At 54.3% G+C, this 22,493-nt stretch overlaps 2 protein-coding genes and 1 long non-coding RNA gene across 3 annotated transcripts; 2 read left to right on the forward strand and 1 right to left on the reverse strand.

Annotated features, from left to right (window-relative positions):
* Positions 1-424: 424 nt before the first annotated feature.
* LOC309684588 (acrosin-like) lies at positions 425-9,972 on the reverse strand (the record flags this gene model as incomplete). Its single annotated transcript, XM_082500475.1, has 4 exons — positions 425-784; positions 1,258-1,403; positions 1,669-1,873; positions 9,964-9,972. The coding sequence occupies 4 exons, from the start codon at positions 9,970-9,972 to the stop codon at positions 425-427; spliced, it is 720 nt and encodes a 239-aa protein (XP_082356601.1).
* Positions 9,973-17,603: 7,631 nt separating this feature from the next.
* On the forward strand, positions 17,604-18,627 carry LOC309684598. Its single transcript, XR_014270310.1, has 3 exons — positions 17,604-18,070; positions 18,278-18,439; positions 18,524-18,627. It is a non-coding gene; the product is annotated as an uncharacterized lncRNA (long non-coding RNA).
* Positions 18,628-19,139: 512 nt separating this feature from the next.
* On the forward strand, positions 19,140-20,679 carry LOC309684594 (uncharacterized protein). The gene is made up of 5 exons (XM_082500480.1): positions 19,140-19,185; positions 19,412-19,529; positions 19,758-19,802; positions 20,363-20,454; positions 20,539-20,679. Exons 1-5 carry the CDS (start codon positions 19,165-19,167, stop codon positions 20,563-20,565), a joined length of 303 nt encoding a protein of 100 aa, XP_082356606.1. The 5' UTR covers positions 19,140-19,164; the 3' UTR covers positions 20,566-20,679.
* Positions 20,680-22,493: the final 1,814 nt, after the last annotated feature.

The raw sequence follows: 22,493 nt of genomic DNA on the forward strand, positions 1-22,493 counted from the left end.
TAATGCATACCCCCAAAGTCATCTGCAGGTCACATCACTGTTTCCTATCCTCCATGTGCCAGTCTTCTCCGTCCCATGGTGGCTCTGAGCACCCTCCTCTCTGACCAGGCACCGTTTCAGCCCTTGGGAGTCACTCTTTCCCTTCGTGCCCTGCTGTCTGCCTGCGGCCTCATTGGCAGGCGCCGGGCACGCAAGTCCTTGCCTTGCACCGGAGACTGAATTGGACTCAAGCACGCTCAGCTGTGAAAATCAGGAACTTTATTTCTACAACCGAGTCAACATCAGCCCTTCTGCGCTCAGAGGAGCGCGGGCAGGACAGAGCAGGCCTTGGCACTGAGGCTGCCTTTGGCTCAGCAGGCATTGCCCCGGAAGGAAATGGTCGTGGAACAGGGCGGCCTGCTCTGGAGCCTCTTCGTCACGCTGCTCAAGCCTTTTTCCCCCACAGGACCTGCAGCAGCTCCTGCACCCGAGTAAAGAATTCCACCAGCTTCTGGAGTGGAAATGGGCAGGAGCTAATCGTGCCCGGTGGTGTTGGTGTTGGCCTTGGCCTCTGATAAGGGGTTGAGGCAGTGAGAAAATGACTCCAAGCCCGTGCTGTTGGAGTACCCCTTACTGCTGGGCTCAGTCCCATCTGGACCAGGATCCAGTTGTAGAAGTGCTGGGTGGAGGTGTAGACTCCGGGCCGTTTGGCTCTGGCACAGCCTCTCCCCCAGCTGGTCACCCCAACAAGCCAGAAGTAGTCCGCGTTGTTGTCTTTGCACACCAGAGGACCACCACTGTCACCCTGCAGGGAAGGAGAGAGGGTTGAGGTGGTGTTGGGTGGCCGCTGTCAGCGCTCTGGCCGGCTCCTTCTCTCTCCCAGCACCTGCCAGAGCTCTGCTCACTGCACACAACGGCGCTGCTCCGGTGCTGGAGCCTACAGAGCCTCGTGTGGGAGAGGGTGGAGGGCCTGTAAGGTCGGGCGCTCTCTCATCTCTGCACAGTGCTCCCGGCTGTGTGGAAGGGGGATGCTTTGGGATCTGGACCTATGGGCTGCCGGGAGCACAGGATGGGCTTTCTGGGCAGCGTCCCCGGGCTCTGGGACAAGGTGGGCACTGGGCAAGGACCTGCAGCTGGGGAAGGGGAGGTGAGCACCAGCAGCGGTGGAGACCCAGCGGTGGCAGGGTGACTTGCCAGGCCAAGCACGTGCCGGGCGATGTTTGGGCGTTGTGAGAGGGCTGCCGGTGCTGCCGGGGCTTGACTTGCAGCACGTCCTACCTGGCAGGTGTCGATGCCACCCTGCGGATAGCCAGCACACAGGTTGTGGCTGTGGACGGCCCCTCTGTACCACCCGCTGCTGTTGCAGAGGTTGACATCAATGAGCTGGACCTTGGCCTCCTGCAGGACATCCGTTGACCCTGCAGCTGTGAGCACAGAAAGCAATGAAGCCCCAGCAGCTCCCCCCCGTCTGGGTGAACCCCTTCCCTAGGGCTTGGCTTTGCGTCCTGAAGGCACTGTGCCCGTGTTTCCCCTCTGTCTGGCTTTGGGCGGTGGGTCAGCCCATTCTCTCCGGAGGCATACGTCCCCACAGCCTGACTGCGGCTTTCGCCTCCGCTCTCGGGAAGCCCAACCCCTCTCCCCAGTGTGCCGAGCTTGCACTCAGGACACCAGCACTTTTGGGGAACTCACATCTTGCAGTGGTGGCGCCCCAACCGCTGACGTAGCAGGTGTGCAGCTCTGACACTCTAAGTGAGGCGTCGGGCACACAGGCAAGCTGGGTGTAGGAGTTGCACTGGACCGGCTGGTCCAGCTCCAGCAGGGCGATGTCGTTCCTCTGCGTGATATTCCTGTAGTGCTCGTGAATCAGCAGCCGCTTAATATGGCGCACTTGGGCCTCGGGGCCCAGCCGAGTCAACTGGGTGGCCCCGATCACCACGCGCCACATGCTGATGTTCCTGGAAGGCAGATGGAGAGGGGGGTCAGAGGGAGCGGAGCCACGCGCTGCAGCAGCCCCGCCGTTCCCTGCCTTCTGCTTCCCAGGGCAGAGAGGAGAGCAGTGCCACGCAGGCTGCCACCGCCCTGGCATGCCTTAGGCACGAGCCATGTGGCGCTGGAGGCTGCTAGGAAGCAGTGGCCCGAGCCCAGCCTTCTCCTCAGCAGTCTCTGGGCTGGGCTCGGCAGTGCCCAGGCACTGGGCGTACTGGCAGGAACGGGGATGGGAGTAGCAGGCGGTGCTGCGCGCAGGGCACCCGCGAGGGTGGTGGGGACAGCCCCCTTCCCTGGCCCTCCTTACCTGGCCTCGATGAAGCAGTGTGCCGCCGTCAGCACCCACTGTGGGCTGATGAGGGACCCTCCGCAGATGTGCCCCGTGCCTGCTTCCCAGGGGTCCTGGATGCTGACGATCCAGGGCCAGGCTCCTGGACGGGCATTGGTGCCACCCACCACGCGCGACATGCCGTACTGGTAAGCCATGGGCCGGAGCCCGCAGGTCCCTCTGTAACCAGAAACTCATGACTGTCCTGCTCCACGCGTGCTGCGGTTCAGGCTGAAGGTCAGCCCTCTTCCCTCCCCACAAGGCGCTGCACGGACAGCAGGGCCAGGGAACCCCCTGGGGCGGGCGTGCGTGCGCCCCTGTTTCTGCCTGAGCCCCGCAGAGGAGCTGTGCCAGCAGCCGGGGTGCTGGCCAGGATCTGAGGCTCCCAGGCGGGGTTGGGGAAGCTGTGGCCACGGGGGACAAGCGGGCTCCCTCCAGTGAACCCCATCAGGGTTGCCCAAGCTCCCCCCCAGAGCCTGGGGCCACTTACCCACAGCTGTCCCACGCGCCTTGCACAGGCCAGCACAGGGCCAGCAGGACGACGACGAGGAGCAGTTTCATTGCTGCCAGTGGCGGCACGTGGCACCTGCAAGAAGCGAACCGAGGGCCTGTCGCCACCAGTGCCGCAGCCGACGTAGTGCCCGCAGTGCTCACGCTGCCCACGGTGCTCTTGTTCCCGGGGCTGATGTCACAGAGTCGCTGGTTCCGGGCACCGGGCCCGGTGGCCTCTTGGCAGAAGGGGGGGCACCATGGGGGGTTCCCGGCAGGAGGGGAGGCAGAAGCCGGCATGGGACACCCCCGACAGACCCCCGCTGAACGCTCTGCCTGCGGGACGAGGCTGTGCAGGCCCCACGGCAGGCAGCAGCGCCTGGCTGCGAGCGCTGCCTGCTGACAGCTGGCAGCAAAAAACCCCGTGTGGCATCGCGGCCTCTTGGGGAAGTTCACTGCCACCCCGCTCTCTGCAGCCCTGTGCCACCAGGGCCTTCCCAAAACACATACACCAGAGAACAGAACAGAACTGCTACAGGCAGCATGCACGGTTTTGGGTGTTGAGGGGCCCATCTGGCTACAGCCGCAGCAGGCAAGCGGTGATGTGCGAGCGGGACGAGTCCAGCACACCCACATGCTGCACTCCGTACCTATGCGCACGCCTGGGCGCACACACAGAATCACAGAATGGTTTAGGTTGGAAGGGACCTTGAACACCATCAAGTTCCAACCCCCCTGCCCTGGGCAGGGACACCTCCCACCAGCCCAGGTTGCTCCAAGCCCCGTCCAACCTGGCCTTGATCACTTCCAGGGATGGGGCAGCCACAGCTTCTCTGGGCAACCTGCGCCAGGGTCCAACAGCCTCACAGTCAACAATTTCTTCCTAAGATCTATTCTAAACCTCCCCTCTTCCAGTTTGAAGCCATTCCCCCTCACCCTGTCACTACACGCCCTTGTAAAAAGTCCCTCCCCAGCTCTCCCGTCGGCCCTTCAGGGACTGGGAAATGCCGGCACGTCAGTTTGTGTGCTGCACTCTGTGTGTGCACGCATCGTGTGTGCCCTGTGTGTGGGTGCACTCGGTGTCTGGGTGCACTCCGTGTCCCGGTACCCACACGGTGGGTGCACACTGTTTACGTGCAGTGTGGTGTAGATGAGCCTGTGAGCGTGCGCACTGCAGGTATGCGTTTACTGGGTCGAGCGCGTGCCGTGTGGGCGCGCATTTTGTGCGTATGCTGGCAGGCTGTGTGTGCCCGCACTGCGTGTGTGTGTGCGTGCTGCGTGTGCATGCCTTCCACGCTCTGTGCATGACGTGCACGAGCACTGTGTGCATTACGTGGGGTGTTCCATGTGTGGTGGGGGCGTGTGTGGGATGTTAGTGTGTGTTGGTCTGTATCAGTGTGTGTGTTCCTATGCAGTCGGGGTGTGTGTCAGTGTGTGTTGCTGTTGTAATAAGTAATTTAGCAAAAGAATTTTGCTTCAGCTCAAATGAATGTGTGCCCTCTATGGCTTCAGCTAAGATGGGTCTGTGCTCGCTGTGTGTTTGGGAAAGGGATAGCGTTAGACAGGATATCAGATGAGAGCAACAGTTGGAAGTACAGAAACTTGCAGGGCAAAGGGTGGTGTCGTTAGCTAAGATAACCACAGGAGTGTAAAGATTGAGGAAGCCACAAGAAGGACATGGTGGTAAAGACTTCGAGCCTCCCTCCAGTGACTGTCAGGAAGACCCCTGAGGCAGCACAGCGCCTGCGCCGCTGGAAGGGAGGGGGCATGTTCGGGGGTGGGCTGCATTCCAAGAACTCATTGATTATGTATTTCGGGGTGGGTTGTGTTCCAAAAACTCATTGATTATGTAAATTATGTTCCAAGAAAAAACATGAATAAATATAAGGAATACAAAATAAAAACAAGTGTTTGTGAAGGAAAAAATGAGCCACAGGAGGAGAAATCCCCCATGTAACTCCCAGCGCTGTAATAAATATTCTTTGCTCCACCGAATTTGCCCCGGACTAAAATTCAATACAGTGAGCGTGTTTCTCACAATCTGGGGGCTCGTCCGGGAGACCTGAAGCCCATGTTTGGAGCCTTGGACGGGTGAGTAGACCGGGACAGCGCGCCACTGCCGATTTCAGCAATCCTCGGATTCTCCCCGCCCTCAGTGACGGACCAGCGGCAACAGCCCAGTGAAGGGGCTCGTGGACACAAGGGGGGTCCCAGGGATAACCGCGGCAGCCGATAATACTTGTGCACGAGACCCGGGTAAGAAAATTGACTGTTAAGTATTGCTCAGGCGGCTGAGTGACGGGGGATTGAGAGTGGTGTGAGTGAGACGCGGACTAGATCTGCGAAGCGAGTGCGGAGTCTTTCTAACCGCGGTTCCATATCTCCGCGAGGAGACCGGCCAGTGAAGAGACGAAGCGAAAGGCTGGAGTTGAGAGATCCCCCGGGGGAAAAAAATGGGACAAGGGAAAAGTAAAGAGGAATCTAAGGGAAAAGCTGATCAGGGAATTCCAGAAATGCCTCCGGACAGTCCATTCGGGAGGATGTTGTTACAACGGGGGCAGGAAGGAGAGTCCTGCACCCGGGGTAAGGACAAAGCAAAGATGATCCATTACTGTATGTTTAAATGGACCAAAGAGCCCATAAGGCCAGAGAAGTACTGGCCAAAGTATGATTCTATAGAGGGACAGCTGTGTCAAGCACTAAATGTATACGTTAACTCTAAAGAATCATTTGATGAAGAAGAGAGCGAATATGCAGCGTGTTGGAAAGGAGCTGCAGGGGTTTTTAAATGGGAAATACAAAAGGAGAAGGAGGAGGACCAGAGACCAGTCTGGGATCCTCTTGAATACTTACCTCCCCCATATAACCCGGACCCTCCGGAAAGCGCAAGAGAGCCTCAGGTCCCCGTTAGAAGGGAAAGCCAGAGGAAATGGAGGTGGGAAGTGGGGAGGTCCATAGTGGAAGAAAATGAGAAGATGACAGAACCAATCGGGCTGCATCCTTTATGGGAAGTCCCGATTCCAGGAGTTCAAAATGGGGCAGGATTTGTGAATGTGCCCCTAACCAGTACAGAAGTCAAGAACTTTAAAAAAGAAATGAAGAAATTGTTGGAAGATCTCCTAAGTTTGTCAGAACAATTAGACCAATTTTTAAGTCCAAATGTATACACTTGGGAAGAAATGCAATCCATCATGGGAACTTTGTTCTCCCCGGAAGACAGACAAATGATTTGTTTAGCAGGGATGAGAATATGAGAAAGGAAAAACGTTCATAGAGTGGCGGGGGACCAAAAGTTACCCCTACGAAGAACTGATTGGAATCAAAATGACCCCGCAGGAAGGAGAAACGTGTCTGATTATCCGACGTTAATTATAAGGGGACTTAAAGAAGCAGCCCTGATGGAGTCAAATGTGAGCAAAACTTTTAATAAGTAAATAAGGGAAAGAGGAATCTCCGACGGAGTGGTTGGAGAGGCTCCGAAGGAATATTCAGCAGTTTTCTAAGAATGACCCAGAGACTGTGGCTGGCCAGGAATTATTAAAAAGTAAATTTTGTCACCCATGCCTGGCCAGATATTAAGAAAAAAAATGAAAAAGATGGAAAACTGACATAAGAGAAGAATCAATGAGTTGTTACGAGAAGCACAAAAAGTACATATGTGAGGCGTGATGAAGAGAAGCAGAGGGCAAAAGCAAAACTAATGGTAGCGACTGTAAAAGAAATAACAAAAACTAAAGCGCTCCAGAATCCAGGGCCAGGGATGAGACCATACAAGATACAAGGAGCCCATCTGCCACCGCTCAAAAAAGCCCATATGAATGAAATCAGGAGCCCCAGAGGGCGGAAAGTGTTACTATTGTGGGCAGGAAGAACATTTTAAGAAAGAGTGTCCCAGGCAAGAGAGAGATCGAGTGTTACCTCAACAGGAAGAATACACTACCAATTAAGGGTGTCAAAGGCTCTACCTCCTGGGGGAAGAAAGAATTAGTGAGCCCTTGATAAATTTGAAATTAGGCCCCCAGGAGGAAATTTACACCTTTTTAGTAGACTCAGGAGCTGAGAAGTCTTGTATTATGAAATTGCCTTTGAATGGGAAGATCCGGACACCGGGAAGAAGCAGCAAGTCCGCTGGACCTTCCTGCCTCAAGGATTCACAAAATCCCCAAATCTATTTGAACAGATGCTAGAGAAAATTTTAGAGGAGTTCCAGGCAGAACCCGGAGTAAGAATCTTGCAATATGGAAATGACCTGTTGGTATCAGGAGAGAGGGAGCAAAAAGTCAGAAGGAGACATCGATACGTTTGCTGTATTTTTTTTTTTGAAGAACAAGAGTTAAGAGTCTCAACAACAAAACTGCAGTTTGTACAAAAGAAAATAAGAGCATCTAATTAGTGAAAGAACAAGAAAAACCAATCCAGAACAAATTACAGCATTAAGTATCCCCCAAATGAAATGAGAAATAAAGAGGATTTTAAGGTTACTAGAGTACTGTAAATTATGGGTTAAAGGATACACTCAATCAATAAAATTTCTGTATGACAAACTTGTAAAAAAAAGTCCAATACAGTGGACAGAAGACAAACAAAACCAATTTAAAGAAGCAGAGATTAATACAAGCCCTAGTTTTAGCCCTCCCCTTCCTAGGAAAAAAAACCCAAAAACTTTCACCTTTTTGTAAACGCGACAGAAGGGATATGGAGTCATAATGCAGGAATGCGTCGGAAAAAGAAAACCGGTGACATATCTATTCAAAATTAATAGACCCAGTATGTTGGGGGTGGCCCACATGCATACAGGAAGTAGTGGCCACAGCAATATTAGTAGAAAAAAAGCCAAAAATTAACTTCCAGAAGAACCCTAATCATACATACCCCACACACACTGTAAGAACTATCTTATCTCAAAAGTCTGGCCGGTGGTTAACAGATTCCAGAATTGTGAAATACGAAACCATTTTAATAGAAAAGAATGATTTGACCCTCGTAATAGACGGAAACACAAATCCTTCACAATTCTTGTATAGACAGACAAGTGGGGAGATGGAACATGATTGTTTAGACTTTATAGATTACCAAACCAGGATAAGAGAAGACCTAATAAACTCGCTGATGCCATATATCTCTCTCTCTCTATATATATATATAAAACAACAACAACAACAAAAACAACAACAAAAATATAAAAAAAAATTTTTATAGACGATTCCTCCTGATGTATAGACGGAAAGAGAGCAAGTAGTTATGTCGTCATCGATGGGGAAAAAAAAGCAGTAATTGAAGAAGGAGGATTACCAGCAAATTAGTCAGCCCAGAGTTGTGAACTATACACTCTGAAGAGAGCTTTAGATTATCTCCAGGGAAAAGAAGGCATTATCTATACAGATTCAAAGTACGCATATGGAAATTAACCATGAGAAGGAAGTCTCGTGTTTTTGCTTTGACAGCAAAAAGCCCTGGAGAGCCTTCAGAAGGCGCATAAGAGTCAGTACTGCTGCATGAGAGCAACAGACAGCAAAAGCCTCGAAAGTGCCTTCGGACTGGGGCAGCACCAAACCCCTTCGACTCTACTTTGCTGCGATTGTAACTGTTGTGCGTATACACGGGTTAAGTGTAAGAATTGTAATAAGGTCATTTTAGGTCCCCGTGGCAGACAGGAGCAGTACCTCTCCCAAGTCCTCGATCTTTAGTGTATCCAATGTGAGTATACAACCCCAATAGATAAGTGTATTATTGTTGCAGAATCCACAGAAAATCACTTAATGTGGACCGACCCAACCAGAATGTTCACAGATCCTCGAAATATCAACTCCCATATGAGTTCCAGGACCAAAGATAGAACCCTATTGTGCCACAAGGACCAGAGATACCGAACTAAAGAGGATGGAGGGCAAGACCACGTTGGCCTCTGGACTTGCTGCCAAGAAGAACTATTTCTCGGCTGTTGGAGGCACCCCAATAGGCACGAGAGGTAGGAGTATAAGCCATGCTGGACCTCCACTTCTAGTGGTATTATCACTAGTGGTATCTCTAGTATCTGGTAACGAATGCCAGAAGTGCTCTCAGACGGTCTCCTGGGGTAGACGATCCTTTTATACTGTGACTGTGCACACGCATATCAATCACCAGTGTTATACCCGTGAGAGTTTAAAAGTGTGCAAATACGGCAGACAAGAATATTGGGTTGGACAGAATTTAGGAATAGGCGGAACAAGATTAGGAGTAGGGTGTCCTAGAGGGGAAAAATGGCTCTGCTTCACTAAGGCAGGACACTGGGATATTCCAGACGGAGGGGGAGTACAAGAGATGGTGAAGGAAGAACTAGTGAAGAGCGTGACAAAGGTCACAAAACAGAGAAGAAAAAAATTAAAAGTACAAAACGAGAGCATATACCAGAAGCTGCAAAAACAGTTACAAAAAGAGTTAGGATTCCCCACTCTTGGGCAAAACTTGTTTTTAAATCTAGCAACAGACATAGCTAAAGAATTAAATGTGACTGACTGCTGGGTCTGTGGGGGAGCTTGAATGGCTGAAGAGTGGCTGTGGAGAGGCACAAGTTTGAGTCCGATTGAAATCCTGGAATGGAATTATACCCTCACCATGAGAAAAAAAAAAAAAAAAAGGAGGCCTGACAAGTGAGTGATAAGTTCCACAGTAATTGGAAAAGTCAGTTTGACTTGGGAGGGAGGGAACTTTTCAGATCAAATGGGGGAGACCCCATGTAAAAAAAAAAAAAAAAAAAAAAGTCTTAAAAATAGATTCAAATTTCACCCAAACTTGGTTTCCTTGAAAACCAAGGTCATACCTAACGTTTCAAAACGAAACCAAAAATTGTACCCGGTGTCCTGGTTTGGGGTAAACCAGAACCAATTTGGTTCAGTAACTTTGTTTCTTAATTAATGAAAACATTCTGTCGGTCCCATCTGGGGTCAAATTTTGGCCTAAACCACAACACCCGGGTACCAAAAAATAGTCTCTTTAAACGTAAGAAGGAGGGTATGAATCCATTCTCAGGAATGAAAAACAGCTCACAATATTAAGAAAATGTAGAAGATACAATGAAAGAGTTTTGGCAGGCACCGGATGAGTTGTTCTGGATATGTAAAAACTGGGCATTCCCAGAATTACCACCTCACTGAAGAAAGACCTGCACCTTGAGAGTAATTCAACCAGGACACACAAACCAGCCACATGGGCCCAAGATGGTAGCTGGGGATATAAACCCCCACCTATATGCTGAATCAAATTATAAGACTACAAGCAGTAGTTGAGCTGATCACTAACAAAACGGCTTCAGGACTAAAACTGTTAACCCACCAACAAACTCAGACAACGGCGGCAGTCAACCAGAATCGGCTCGCAGTAGACTATCTGCTAGCAGTAAAAGGAGAGATGTGTAGAAAATTTAACATATCTGATTGTTGTTTAAAAATTGATGATAATGAAAAAGCAGTACGAGAAATCGCTGCTGATATCAAAAAAAAATAACATGTGCTGGTGCAAAAAAGAAATTAAATGGTAAACGCCAGTTGGTGAAATGAATTACTGAAAATCGCTTGGTGGAAGAAATTAAGACTGATTCTGCTGTGTGCCTTTTGAAAGTTTCTTATTTCTGCCTTGTTTAAATACCCCGTTTCATAAGATTAATTCACAGTGTAGTCCAAAGACTGCAAGTGGCAGCCGCTCCTCAGAAAATCATGATCTTGAGAAAAGCCAAAAAAGAAGAAAACCTCGAAGAAGCCACTCAAATTCTTGCTAAAATGGAAGAATCCTGTGAGATAGATGTAAAACGCTTCAGCAAAATTAGATGATAAAAAGAATAAGGATGGAATTGTAATAAGTAATTTGGCAAAAATTTTGCTTCAGCTCAAATGAATGTGTGCTCGCTATGGCTTCAGCTAAGATGGGTGTGCGCTCGCTGTGCGTTTGGGAAAGGGATAGTGTTAGACAGGATATCAGACGAGAGCAACAGTTGGAAGTATAGAAACTTGCAGGGCAAAGGGTGGTGTTACACAGGAGTGTAAGGAATGAAGAAGCCACAAGAAGGACATGGCGATAAAGACTTCAAACCTCCCTCCAACGACCACCAGGAGACCCCTGAGGAACAACGCCTGCGCCGCTGGAAGGGAGGGGGCATGTTTGGGCGTGGGCTGCATTGCAAGAACTTATTGATTATGTAAATTGACGGCTGAGTTGCATTCCAAGAACTTATTGATTATGTAATTAAGGGTTGGTTTATGTTCCGAAAACTCATTGATTATGCAAATTATGTTCCAAGAAGAAACATGAATAAGGAATACGAAATAAAAACAAACGGTTGTAAAGGGAAAAAGGAGCCACAGGAGGAGAAATCCCCTGTGTAACTCCCAGCACTGTAATAAATATTCTTTGCTCCACCGAATTTGCCCCGGACTAAAATTCAATAGAGTGAGGGCGCTTCTCACACCTCCCTCTGTCCCTCTCCGCTCCCCGTCCCCCTCCTCTCTCTCTGCTCTGTCCCTCTCCCCTATGTATTCTCCCCCCCCCTCTCTAATCTCTCGCCCCTCTCCACCCACCCCACCCCACCGCCCCATCCCACCCCTCTCCCCGCTCTCCCCCTCCCTCCCGCCCCTCCTCCCGGCCCCACCGGGGCTCCGGGGCCTGGCCCTGGGCCGGGGCAGCCCCGGGGAGGCGGCCATGGCTGCTGCGGGGGGCGGGGGGGGTGTCCCGCAGGGCCCGAGGGCGGGAAGGTGCGCGCGGGGCATGCTGGGAGCAGGCGCGCCCCGGGGCATGCCGGGAGCTGTAGTCCCGGGGCACGGGGCTGCCCGGCGGCCATGTTCCTTCCCGGGGCACGCCGGCAGCTGCCGTGGCCCCGCAGGCTGAGGGGAGGGCTGGGGCCGCCCCGAACCGCCCGCAGCGATGGGGTCCCGCTCAGCCAGAGCCGGGCAGAGGCAGCGGGCCCCCCGACCCCCTGAGCCCCCCTCAGCCGCCCCGGCCCCGCTCGCCCCCTGCAGCCGTCCCGGCCCCAGCGCCTCCCCCGAGGGCTGTCCCGCAGCCCCAGGCCGCCCCACGGCCTGTCCTGGCAGCAGCCAGCTGGGCCTCGGGCGCGCTCCATCCCCGGTAACGCAGTGCTGTCAGCGCCCGCGCGGGGAACGAGCGGTGTCTGCAGCAGCTCCTGCAGCAGGAGGGGCTCCAGCCCGGAGCCGGCTGAGGGGATCGCCGTTCTCTCCCTCTCCCAGAGGCCGCGCTGAGGGCTCGGTTGTCCCTCCCTCCCCCTGGGATGTTGGTGGCTGCCTCTGGCTCCGGCTAAAGTTGATCAGAAAAGGTGAAGCTGCTGGAGAAGGACACAAAGGGGATGGAGCTGGAAGCTGCCCCCAGCTGCAGACAAGAGACAGCCGCCCTCTCCAGGTGAGGAAGGGTCCCTGTGAGTGGTCCTCAGCAGACCTGATCGCAACATGCACCGTGGGGTCCATATCCGTAACCAAAAGTATGGTACGGCCACATAGTGTGAGTGTGCATGTGCGAGGCTGTGTCTCTGGAAAGCTTCGTGTTGTAAGAGCTGAGAGAGGCAGAGAGAAGCGCCTGAACTGTCAAATTCTGCTGGTAGCACCAAGAGCAGGAACTGCGTTGAGTCCTGTGCCCCTGGGGCTGTGTCGCCCCTCTGCCGCGTCCGGGTCCCTCCCTGTGGCTGTGCCCCCCGGCCTTTCCCTCGCTGGTGTCACATTTTTGCTTCCCTGTACCTCTCTTCATCTGGCGATTCTTGTATCCTGCTGCCTGCCCCTGCTCTAGTCTCCGGCCCCTCTCTTTCTTTGGCATGCTACCTGTCACTTTTTTTTTCTTGTTCCTTCTCTGTCCTGCTCCCTGCTCCTCTTTTTCTCTTTTTTTGTCTCTGTCCTGAAGCACATTGATGTTTTTTTCATTCTCTGCCTCTTTGTCCTGCTCTGCATCCCTCTGTTTTTCACAGTCTCTCTGGCCTCTTCCCTGTCCTGCTTTTTCTCTCTCATCCTGTATGTCTCCCTGTACCCATCCTCCTTTTTGTCTTGCTCCTTCCTTATCATCATAGAATCACAGACCGGTTTAGGTCAGAAGGGACCTTGAAGATCATCCAGTTCCACCCCCTCCGCCCTGGGCAGGGACACCTCCCACCAGACCAGGTTGCTCCACCTGTCCAACCTGGCCTTGAACACCTCCGGGGATGGGGCCTCCACAACTTCCCTGGGCAGCCTCATCACCCTCAGAGTGAAAAACTTCTTCCTAATATCTAATCTAAATCTACCCTCTTCCGGTTTGAAACCATTCCCCCTCATCCTATCACTACATGCCCTTGTAAAAAGTCCCTCCCAGCTCTCCTGTAGGGTCCCTTTAGGGACTGGAAGGGGCTCTAAGGTCTCCCTGGAGCCCATCAGATCCCATGGACTTGTGCACCTTCAGGTGGTCTCAGACTTGATCTTCACCTACAGTGGGTAGTTCTTCATTTTCCCAGTCCTTGCCTTTGCCTTCTGCCTCACGGGTAGTGTGGCTGCAGTCTTTGCCAGTGAAGACTGAGGCAAAAGTCCAGTGGAGCAGGTTGCTCACACACAGCCCGCTGTGACTTTCAGTGCTGCTGGGCCTGTGGGGATGGTTCGGGGGACAAAGGATCAAACCTGAATGACCTCCCTGAAATCCAGCTGTCCGCTAGCCTTGGTTCACGTGGAGCCGGGAGGTGGTCCTGCAAACCACCAATCCAGGACACAGAAAGCTTTTAGCGACTGTGGCTATTTGGGAATAGATTGTGCTAAAGCTGAAAAGGAATTTGAGCTCTTGCTCATGGCCAAAGGAGGATGGTGGCCTCAGATGGCGGCTGGGGCTTGGGGCTTGCATTGCCTATGATCAGCCATCCCCACAGCCTGACAGAGGAAAGACTTTCCCAGGGAAGAGGAACCTGCGAGTTGTAGAGATGGAGGAAAACGTCAGCATGGTTTTGTAAGTAGGTGGAAGGTTCTGGATGAGGGAAGAATTCTGCATCTTCCATAGCATAGCAGGGGTAACTGCCTGTGCAACAAGTTTTTTTCTTTGTTTACTTTTTCCTGGAAGAGTCTTACGTTGGTACCCATCAGACAAAGTGGCTCATTGAATGGGAATGATACAGGGAAAATTACTTGGCTATTAGAAGCCCCATTGCTCTGGAAGTTGTTGGTTGTTTTTTTCTAGTGCTTTCTGTTTTTTGGAAGGGGGTGAGGGGAAGGGCTAGAATAATTTAGCTTCATACCTCCTAAAACATGCATTGTGGCAGTCCAGGTAGAACACGCCTTTCTCATGTACCTTTTCTTTTTCTGAATGTGGCGAATTCAATCTGCTGATCAAAAGCCCACTGAGTTCATTGGAGCCCTTGGATTTTTATCCTTTGGCTCAAGCGCTAAATGCAACCTCCTGTCAATTCTGTTAGCACAACTAATGCAGGTAATCTGCTACCTACTATCGAATAATCTCGGCTACCTACTGTCTAACGATCTATGCAAGAATACAACCCGATCCGATGTTCCACGTAACATCAGAACTATGAAGAGACGTGATGTTCAAATGAAAAATGAGACAGTTTGTACACCTTTTAATAGCTTGAATGAATAAAAAGGGGAAGCACTGTATAGATAATAAAAAAATCACATGGATTTTTCCCCTAAATTTCTGAACCTTCTGTGACAAGTCATGCCACATCAAGGTGCATGTCTGCAACCCCCTGCGCTGCACGATGTGGGTCCTGTTGGCATTCAGTGATGTGGAGGACGGGGCAGCGCCCCCTCAGACAGCTTGCAGGTGGCACAAAACCGGGAGGAGAGGCTCATGCACTGGAGGGTGGTGCTGCCAAGCAGAGGGGGCTTGACAGGCTGGAGAAAGGGGCTGGCAGGAACCTGGTACAGTTCAACAAGGGGAAGAGCCAAGTCCTGCACCCGGGGAGGAACGAGCCCTTGCACCAGTATATGCTTGGGGAAACCCAGCTGGACACCTGGGCTCACAGCGGACCCCGTGCTGACCGATTTGGAGCCCGCAAAGTGCCCTCAGGGCCAGGAAGGTGAACTGTGTCCTGGGCTGCAATAGGCAAAGCCGTAGCAGCAGGTGGAGGGAGGTGATGCTTACCTTCTGCTGCGTCCACCCCTGGGCTCCCCAGTGCCAGACAGACATGGCCCTACTGGAGAGAACCCCCAGCCCAGCTCTGCCCCCAGCTCCCCCCCCCGAGTTTCAGTTGGGGTCGGAACGTTGGTCTGTTGGAGCCAACAGCCACCAGTGCGGCAGGACGGAGCTGTGCTGGTGCAGAGCGGCGTTTGGAGGAGGCAGGGTCTGGCCGAGCAGCGCTGCTCGGGCACCACCACTGGCACCGGTTTCCCAGCCACGCTCCTGCACACTGGCCCACGTCCTTGGTGTCAGCCAGCGCTGCACACCGTGACGGTCCTCCTGGCCTGGGCGGGATGGGCCAGGCCAACTGCTGCTGCAGGCCCAGGTGGGCTCCCCCCACAGAGGAGGGACACGGGGGCACAGCGGGGCCCCTCAGCGCTCATGCCCCCCACTCTCTGCTCTGCAGGGAGGCTCTCACTGACGTTGAGCCGGTGCTGAGCACGGGCGTGCAGCTGACCCGGGGCCGCAAGAGGAATGAGAGGCGCCTGCTCCTCCTGCAGGAGGAACTGGTGATCGCCAAGCGGCAGTAAGCCCCTGAGACCCCGGCTGCCTTTGCCCCATCCCCGGCCCTGGGACCAGGGCACGGACACCCTGCCACCAGCCCCAGGCCCTGTGGTGTCCAACCCAAGGGCAGGTGGAGACAGGGCTTTGGCCAGGGCCTGAGGAGGCCACCTCCAGCTCACTGCCTGCCTCTTCTCTCAGCAGACATGGCACCAGCGTGCGCCCGCAGCTCCGCCTGGCCCTGGACCAGCTGTGGGTGCTGAGCAGGAGGATGGACGCAGGAGGGGAGGAAGAAGAAGACGAGGATGGCAGCAGCGAGGGCAGCAACTCCCTCATCCTTGTCTGGCCCACAGGCTACTGCCTTGCCACTTTCAAGTAAGTCATGATGCCACATCCCATGGGCTGGGCAGTGCAGGGCGGTGCTGGCCCCCATCATCTCTGGGGTCTGGCAGCTGCAGTCAGGGCTGGCAAGAAGCAGGAGAGGATCCCTACCATGCCCACGCCATCCTGTGAAGGGCCTCTGGTTGCCATGCAGACCCTGGGCGGGGAGCAGGCAGTACACCGGCAGGGAGGGAGGGAGGCCGGGTTGGCTGAGGGGTGGGCCTGCAGGCAGCTGGAAGGAGAGGGGTGGGGGCGTTTCTGTGTCCTGCATCCCCTGGTCACCTTTTGGTCACCTTTTGGTCACCAGAAGGGAAGGCCAAAAGCAGCTGCTCTGGCATGACAGAGGGAGCCAGGGCTTTGGCAGCGCCTCTGTCCTGCCCCACGGGGCTTCATCCTGCCACTGTGTCCCTCCCCACAGGGCAGGGCTGTGCAGGTGCCCGCTCTGCCCACGGGCTGGGGGGCAGTGGGGCCTGACGCTGTTTCTCCTCTCTTTCTGCAGCTCATGCGTGGTGAAGGAGCTGTGGGTGGACACGCTGCTGGGGTAAGCTGAGGGGATGCTCCAGGTGCATCCGTACAGGGGAACACAGCTCTGCATGGCTATGGGCAGCTCTTGGGCAGACGAGGGATGAGCGGGAATGGAAAGCCTCTTCTTCCTCTGTTTACAGCAAGGAGGAGAAGAGGGAGAAGTAGGGTGGAGTGCTTGGCAGGCAGGAGCTCTGCAGGCAGCTCTGTTCTCTGCTTGGCGCTGGGGTGGTACCCAGGGAGGGTCAGGATCCCTTTCACTGGAGAGAGAAGAGGTGGCTTGGGGCTCACTCTTTCTCTCTCTTCTGCTGCATAGGCCACCAGGTGGAGTGAAGAGAGCCCGGGTGACGCGACTGCCCTCCCTCAAACTCCTAGAGAAGCAGCTGTGCAACTGCCATGCTGTGAGTGTCTCTCTCATCTCAGCTCTGTCCCCTGAGCGCTGCTCCTCCAGCCGAGCAGCAGAGGCATCGCTTCTCACCTTCTTCCACTCCTTCTCTCTTGCCCAGTGGAGGACATTAAGCACCAGGAGCCTGGAGACCCTGATCGAGGGCCAGGCAAAGGTGAGAGTGGCTGCCTTTCACCCGCCTCTCGCTGTGCTGGAGTGGCAGGCATCTCTGGCGAGTGGGGTGAGCTTCTGCGGGAGGGTCCCAAGGTACCACCTGGGGAGCTGAGAGGGTTGGCGAGCCACCAGGAACGCTGGCATGTCCTTGCTGGCGACGCTGGGAGGAAACCTGCTGCACAGGGCAGAGAGTCTGTCAGGGCTGACGGTCCCAGCTCTGCCACGTTCAGGCTGCTGGTGCCAGGTGGCAGCTCGCTGGTGGCCCTTTCTGCTGCAGGGCTGCTCTCTAAGCACAGCCTGGTTCTTGCAGGATGATCTCAAGCAAGGGCCTCTGCCAGTCCCTTCTGGCAAAGAAGGAGGATGTTGCCACTCGGAAGGTGAGTTTTTGAAAAAAAGGTGGGGAAAGGCACCTTTGCTCCTGCAACCAGCACTTCTGCAGAAGATGGGATGCTGCTGCAGCTGCCCTTCGCCTTGAGCAAGTCGGTCCCCATCGCTGTAGAGCAGGAGAGAGCTGAGCCCTTGAGGTCCCTTCGCTCCCACCTGACATTTGTCCCTTGCGTGCAGGGCAGCGTGCTCGAGGTGATGCCTGCCTCTGCTCCATCCCGAGAGCCAGGCAGATGGCTCTCTGCCCCTCGGCTGGAGTCAGCGGGAGCTCTGCTCACTTGTCCCCTGAGTGTCGCCATGCAGGTTTGGCCCCCCAAGGAAGGATGTCACCTGGATGAGGAAGGACACTCGCTGGGCAGCGGCTGCTGAATGTGGTTCTCCAAGGAGACAGAGCCTCTGCTGCTGCGCAGAGCTGGGTGGAGGGCAGGGCGAGGGCTGGGCCAGGCTGTCCCGGTGGCACGCTGGCTGTCAGGAGCCTCCGAGCTGGAGCCGCTGAGCAGCAGAGGCGGTTCCAGCTGTTGGCTCCCTGCCCGTCCTGCTGCACCACTCATCACTGCGCTGCAGGCAGGGCAGGGCAGGGCAGGCTCCAAGAGTGCTGCTCCAGTGGTCTCCACTGAGGGGCTCTTGCTGTGTTTTCCTTTGTGGCAGGAGGGACCGGGAGGAGGAGGAGGAGAGGGCTGCCCTGGCCCTTTGCTTTGCGGCGGACCCCGCTCGCTGCCCAGGCTCCCGGGCAGGCAGACTGCCGCAGGGCACTCTTTGGACAGCCCCTTGCAGCCCTCTGCGGGGATGATGGCACGCTGCCCCAGCCCATCCAGGTAAGCCAGTCTGGACAGGGGGCCCCAGCCCTGTGTCCCGAGGAGCACCGAGGACGGGGCATTGGGCTCTTCACCCCTGGCTCATGCTTCTGGCCCCAGCCCCTTTGCAGGGGAGGCAGCCGGGTCTGGGGCAGAGCTCTGGCCACGGACACTGCTGTCAGAAGGCAGCTTTTCAGCCAAGCAACTGTTCTGCTGCGTCTCCTGCAGGAGCTCCTGAATATCCTGCACCAACAAGGACCGTCGACGGAGGGAATATTCCGGAGAGCTGCCAGTGGGACAGCAGTTCGGGAGCTGAAGGAGGCCCTCGACAGTGGCGCAGATGTCGACCTGGGCAGCCAGCCTGTGCTTTTGCTGGCCGTCATCTTGAAGGTGAGCGCTTCTGACCTGCAGCTGGAAGAGCTCCTGGCTGGCCTGGAGTGTTCAAAGACTCACCTGGAGCTCTTGGCACTGCAGGACTTCCTCCGAAGCATCCCCGCCAAGCTCCTCGTCGTTGACCTCTATGGGGACTGGATGCAAGCCATGGAGAAGCCAAGCAAGAAGGTGGAAGAGCTGAAAGCGTAAGTGTGGCCAGCAGCTTGCCTTTTGAGCAGCAACTGGTAGAGGCCTGGGACTTGCCTGCAAAGGGACAGGCTCCTTAAAAAGCCGTGTTTCCTGGCAGCCCAGTGTTGCTGGGGGGTGGAGTTGGGTTTTGGGGAAAAGCACACGGACAGGGAGCCTTCCCTTGCGTGGGCTTGGGGGAAATCAGGAGCTGGAGAGCAACGCCGTGCTTCCTTCCTGAAGCGCAGGAGCACTGACCGCTGGCTGAGAGCACCTGGAAAGCTGCAGAGCACAGCCGCTGGCTCCCACCTGCCTTGTGCAAGTTTTGGGGACAGCTGTGGGCAACATTGACTTTTTAAACATTGTGTTCCTGTTCCCTCAGGGTGGCCGGCAAGTTGCCTGCAGCAAATCTCCTCCTTCTCGAGCGGCTGCTGTCCCTTCTCCAGCATATTGGCCACAACGCATCCACCAGCAGGATGAGCTGCAGCAATCTGGCCATCTGCGTTGGGCCAAACCTGCTGAGCCCGCCCAACGAGGACCTGCTCCCACTGGAGGCCATGCTGGAGGTGTCTGAGAAGGTACGCTGTATTGACCAGCCAGCTGCAGCCTTCCTGGCCCATCAGAGCTTGGCTGTGCAGAGGTCCCTGGCTGCCCCCTTTCTCCAACAAGCGCTGGTGGGGTGGCTACCTGGAAGAGCAGCCCGCAGCGACAGCCTTCTGCGCAGAGGCAGGGGTCAGGAGTAGGAAAGGCTGCTCGACGTGTTTTCAGGCACCTGCGCTGAAACCAAGGCTGTCGTGTGTGCAGGTGAAGACGCTGGTGGAGTTTCTGACTGAAAACTGCCATGAAATCTTTGGGACGAAGATGGCTGGCCTTTCCAGTCCCTCAGCTGAGGAGGTGCCAGCACCCGTGGGCAGACCCACAGGTATGAGGAGGCCCTGAGGGTTGTCACAGCCTGAGCAGGCAGCTGGTGTAGGGCTTCGGGTGGGTTTTGCTTTAGCTGTTGCTCACTTCCAACAAGTCACTTTGCTGCACCTGCTTTTGCTCTCCAGAGCTGCCTTTGGAAGAGCAACATGGCCGTGGAGGCAAAGCAGATGTGGAGCACCAGGCAAAAGCCTTCCTTGACACACCGCCCTCTCTGCTTGTCCTCCAGAAAGCAGCAGGGGCAGACACAGCGGTGGGATCAGAAACAGCAGAGGTATGGCAGCTCCGCAACCGCTGAGACAACCTGTCTCGTGTGGAAGGTAGTTCCTGAGGAGTCCAAGTAGCTGCTGTGCCTCTTCCTGGCATTCCATCTCATGTGGCTTTGTGTGGGTTTATTTATCCCCCGAATGATACACTGTAATTAAAAGAGGAAAGGTTGTTTCTCAAAAGGGTTAGGCATCAAAGGAAACACCTACAGAAAGACACATTTCCAAAGCAAGGCCTCCCACCACAGGAGGTGGGATTGCACCAAAGGGGTATCCGCAGAGCTCTGTCTTGGGAGGGCAGAAGAAACCCCGGCAGAATGACGTGGGCAAGCCTTTTCTTGGCGTGAGAGGGACCGCGGGCTCCCCGCTGAGTGGCCCCCACAAACGAACTGAGTGTCACACACCCGCGTGAACACTGTGTTCCAAAGTGAGGCCCTTGGAAGAAAGGGCTGATGCAAACCAGCCGAAGGGATCTTCTCTGCAGGGCCAAGGGAGCCATTTGCCAAACAGTCACCTGCTACTCCAGGCCGTCCCAAGCCACCTGCTAACGCTGACATTCCTGTTTTAGGCACCCGTTGCTTTGCCTCCTATCACCCCAGAGACCACGGTAGACTCCCCGGTACGTGCAGAAGAACTAAAGAGCCTTTCAGAGGAAAAAAGGTAAAACGAGTCAGCTTTGGTTAAACCAAGAACTGGTTCCGGTTGATCCTGGCTTTACCTGTCTAATCACACTGGGATGGAAAGGTTTGCAGGCTCCTGCCAGGAAACTGAAAACCAAAGAAAAAGAAAGAGAAAGGAGGCCTGGGCAGAGGCGAGGGAATGCCAACGAGACAAAAAAAGAAGGAAGATAGGAAAAGATGGGGACTGGAAAAAAATCAGTCAGGTCTAGAAGGTGAAGAAGCCCAGGTGCGTACCAGGCTCTGCTGCCCATCTTTCACCACTCGGACACTGCTCTTGGTCAGCCGAACTCGCGGGCGAGGGACTGTGAGGGATAGTGCTGCGCAGGGCTTGGAAGTAACTCCCCAGGGGCTGCCCATGGAGCACTGCTGTGTGGCACAGGGCCACGGCGCATCTCTGTACACTCGCGGGGCGCTCAGGGTGTTACCCATGGGGATAAGGCGCCAGAGCCCTCCCACAGTCACTGCCAGCAGTCGCTCTCTCTTCTGGGCTATAAACCATTCCTGGCCAGCTGTGTTCCCCAAGGAAAGGGGAACAGCGTCATGCCTCTTCTTCTTTCGTGGATTTATCGGTGCTTCTGACTTTGTCGTTGTAGGTGCAGATTTCCTGTTACTGCCTGAACCCCTGTGACTCCCGGGCTCCCACACTTGATACCCACAATAAAAGGATATTTTCTCTCTCCTGACTGTGTCTGCCGTACGATGTTCTGGACTAGGCAGATGTTTTGTGATGAATGGTATTGGAGGAGTTTGGGATCATCCCTTGTCCCAGAATCCTTTCCAGGGGGCATCAGGGCTTAGTTCAAAGGCTTTAGGAGTCTCACCAAAGCAGAGAATCACACAGAGTGGCTGAGGTTGTGGAGACTGTGTGAGACTTGTGGAGACTGGTCCATCCCCTCTGCTCAAGGAGCATCATCTAGATCCAGTAAAATATATCACCCCAAGATTAAAATACTGGTTTCTCATGTGCAGCTGGAATATCCTGTCTTCTAATTGGTGCCCCTTTCCTCTGGTCCTCTCAGTGCACACTCTTAAACAGAGCCTGGCTCCCTCTTCTTGTTTCCTTCTCAGCAGGTGTTTATACACATTGATAAGACACCCCACCCACCCCCAGCCCCAGTCTTCTCTTCTCCCAGCTGAGGAGTGCCAGCTCTTGCAGCCTCTCCTCACGTGGCAACGAGAAGGAGAATTTCCGCTGGTCCCCTTTTGGAAAATTTTGGAAGTCCTTCCTCTCCAGTATGAAATTTGAGACGTTAGTTTTCATCTCAGATACTTCATGAGCTATGTGGTTTCAGTTTGGTGTAGAAGTGCCAGAGCACATCATTAATGGGGTGTTAATTGGGCAGTTCTGGCCATGAAGCTCCTTGGAGCACTAAGCTGGACACCTGGAGACTGCACCTGCGTGTCAGCCAGGCTGGATGCTCAGGGTGCAGCACAGCAGCGCGACCGCCACTGCTCGAGCACGTGTGCACTGGCGACTTGCCCCTGAGCATCCTCGTGCCCTGAGGGTTTGGATCTCTCGGGTTGTCCTGACAAAATGTTATTGACAAAGGTATGAAGGTGGTGCAAGGAAGAGCTGTTGGGAGAATCTGCCACCATCCTTCTCCTGGTGGGAAGGTGTTGGCAGTGAGAGCTCTATAATGGGGGACATTGCTTATCGCTAGCGCAGCAACCGAGTGAGGAAGGTGCTCCCATTTACCACCTGTAGGATTTTGGTCCAAGGCATTACAAGGCTTCACTCTACATTATACCCCAACTTCTCCTCTTATTTGACATCACTTGTTCATATCAGATTCTTGAGTTCGTGTATTTCAGGTATCTTCGACAAATACCTGCATCTTACCCAGAGGAGACGGCACTGGAACAGTGTTGCAAACACAACATCCCATTGAAGTTCCATCTGAAAAAGTGCATGCCACAGCTCTCCAGTCTGTGTGGGCAATTACCCCACATGAGGGTATCAAACCCGGAGTAATATTGCTGAAGGAGCTGGAGCAACGCGATGTATCACTGGAAGGAGAT

The sequence above is a fragment of the Vanellus vanellus genome, assembly GCF_965231255.1.
Source record: "Vanellus vanellus genome assembly, contig: HAP1_SCAFFOLD_33, whole genome shotgun sequence".
NCBI lineage: Eukaryota > Metazoa > Chordata > Aves > Charadriiformes > Charadriidae > Vanellus > Vanellus vanellus.

Excerpts from the sequence above, each read along its gene's own strand:
- LOC309684594 (XM_082500480.1), top strand. The coding sequence starts at position 19,165 with ATGCTGGAGGTGTCTGAGAAG. Across the intron at positions 19,803-20,362 it reads TGGGATCAGAAACAGCAGAG|GCACCCGTTGCTTTGCCTCC; the intron begins GTATGGCAGCTC and ends TTCCTGTTTTAG. Across the intron at positions 20,455-20,538 it reads AGCCTTTCAGAGGAAAAAAG|GTTTGCAGGCTCCTGCCAGG; the intron begins GTAAAACGAGTC and ends TGGGATGGAAAG.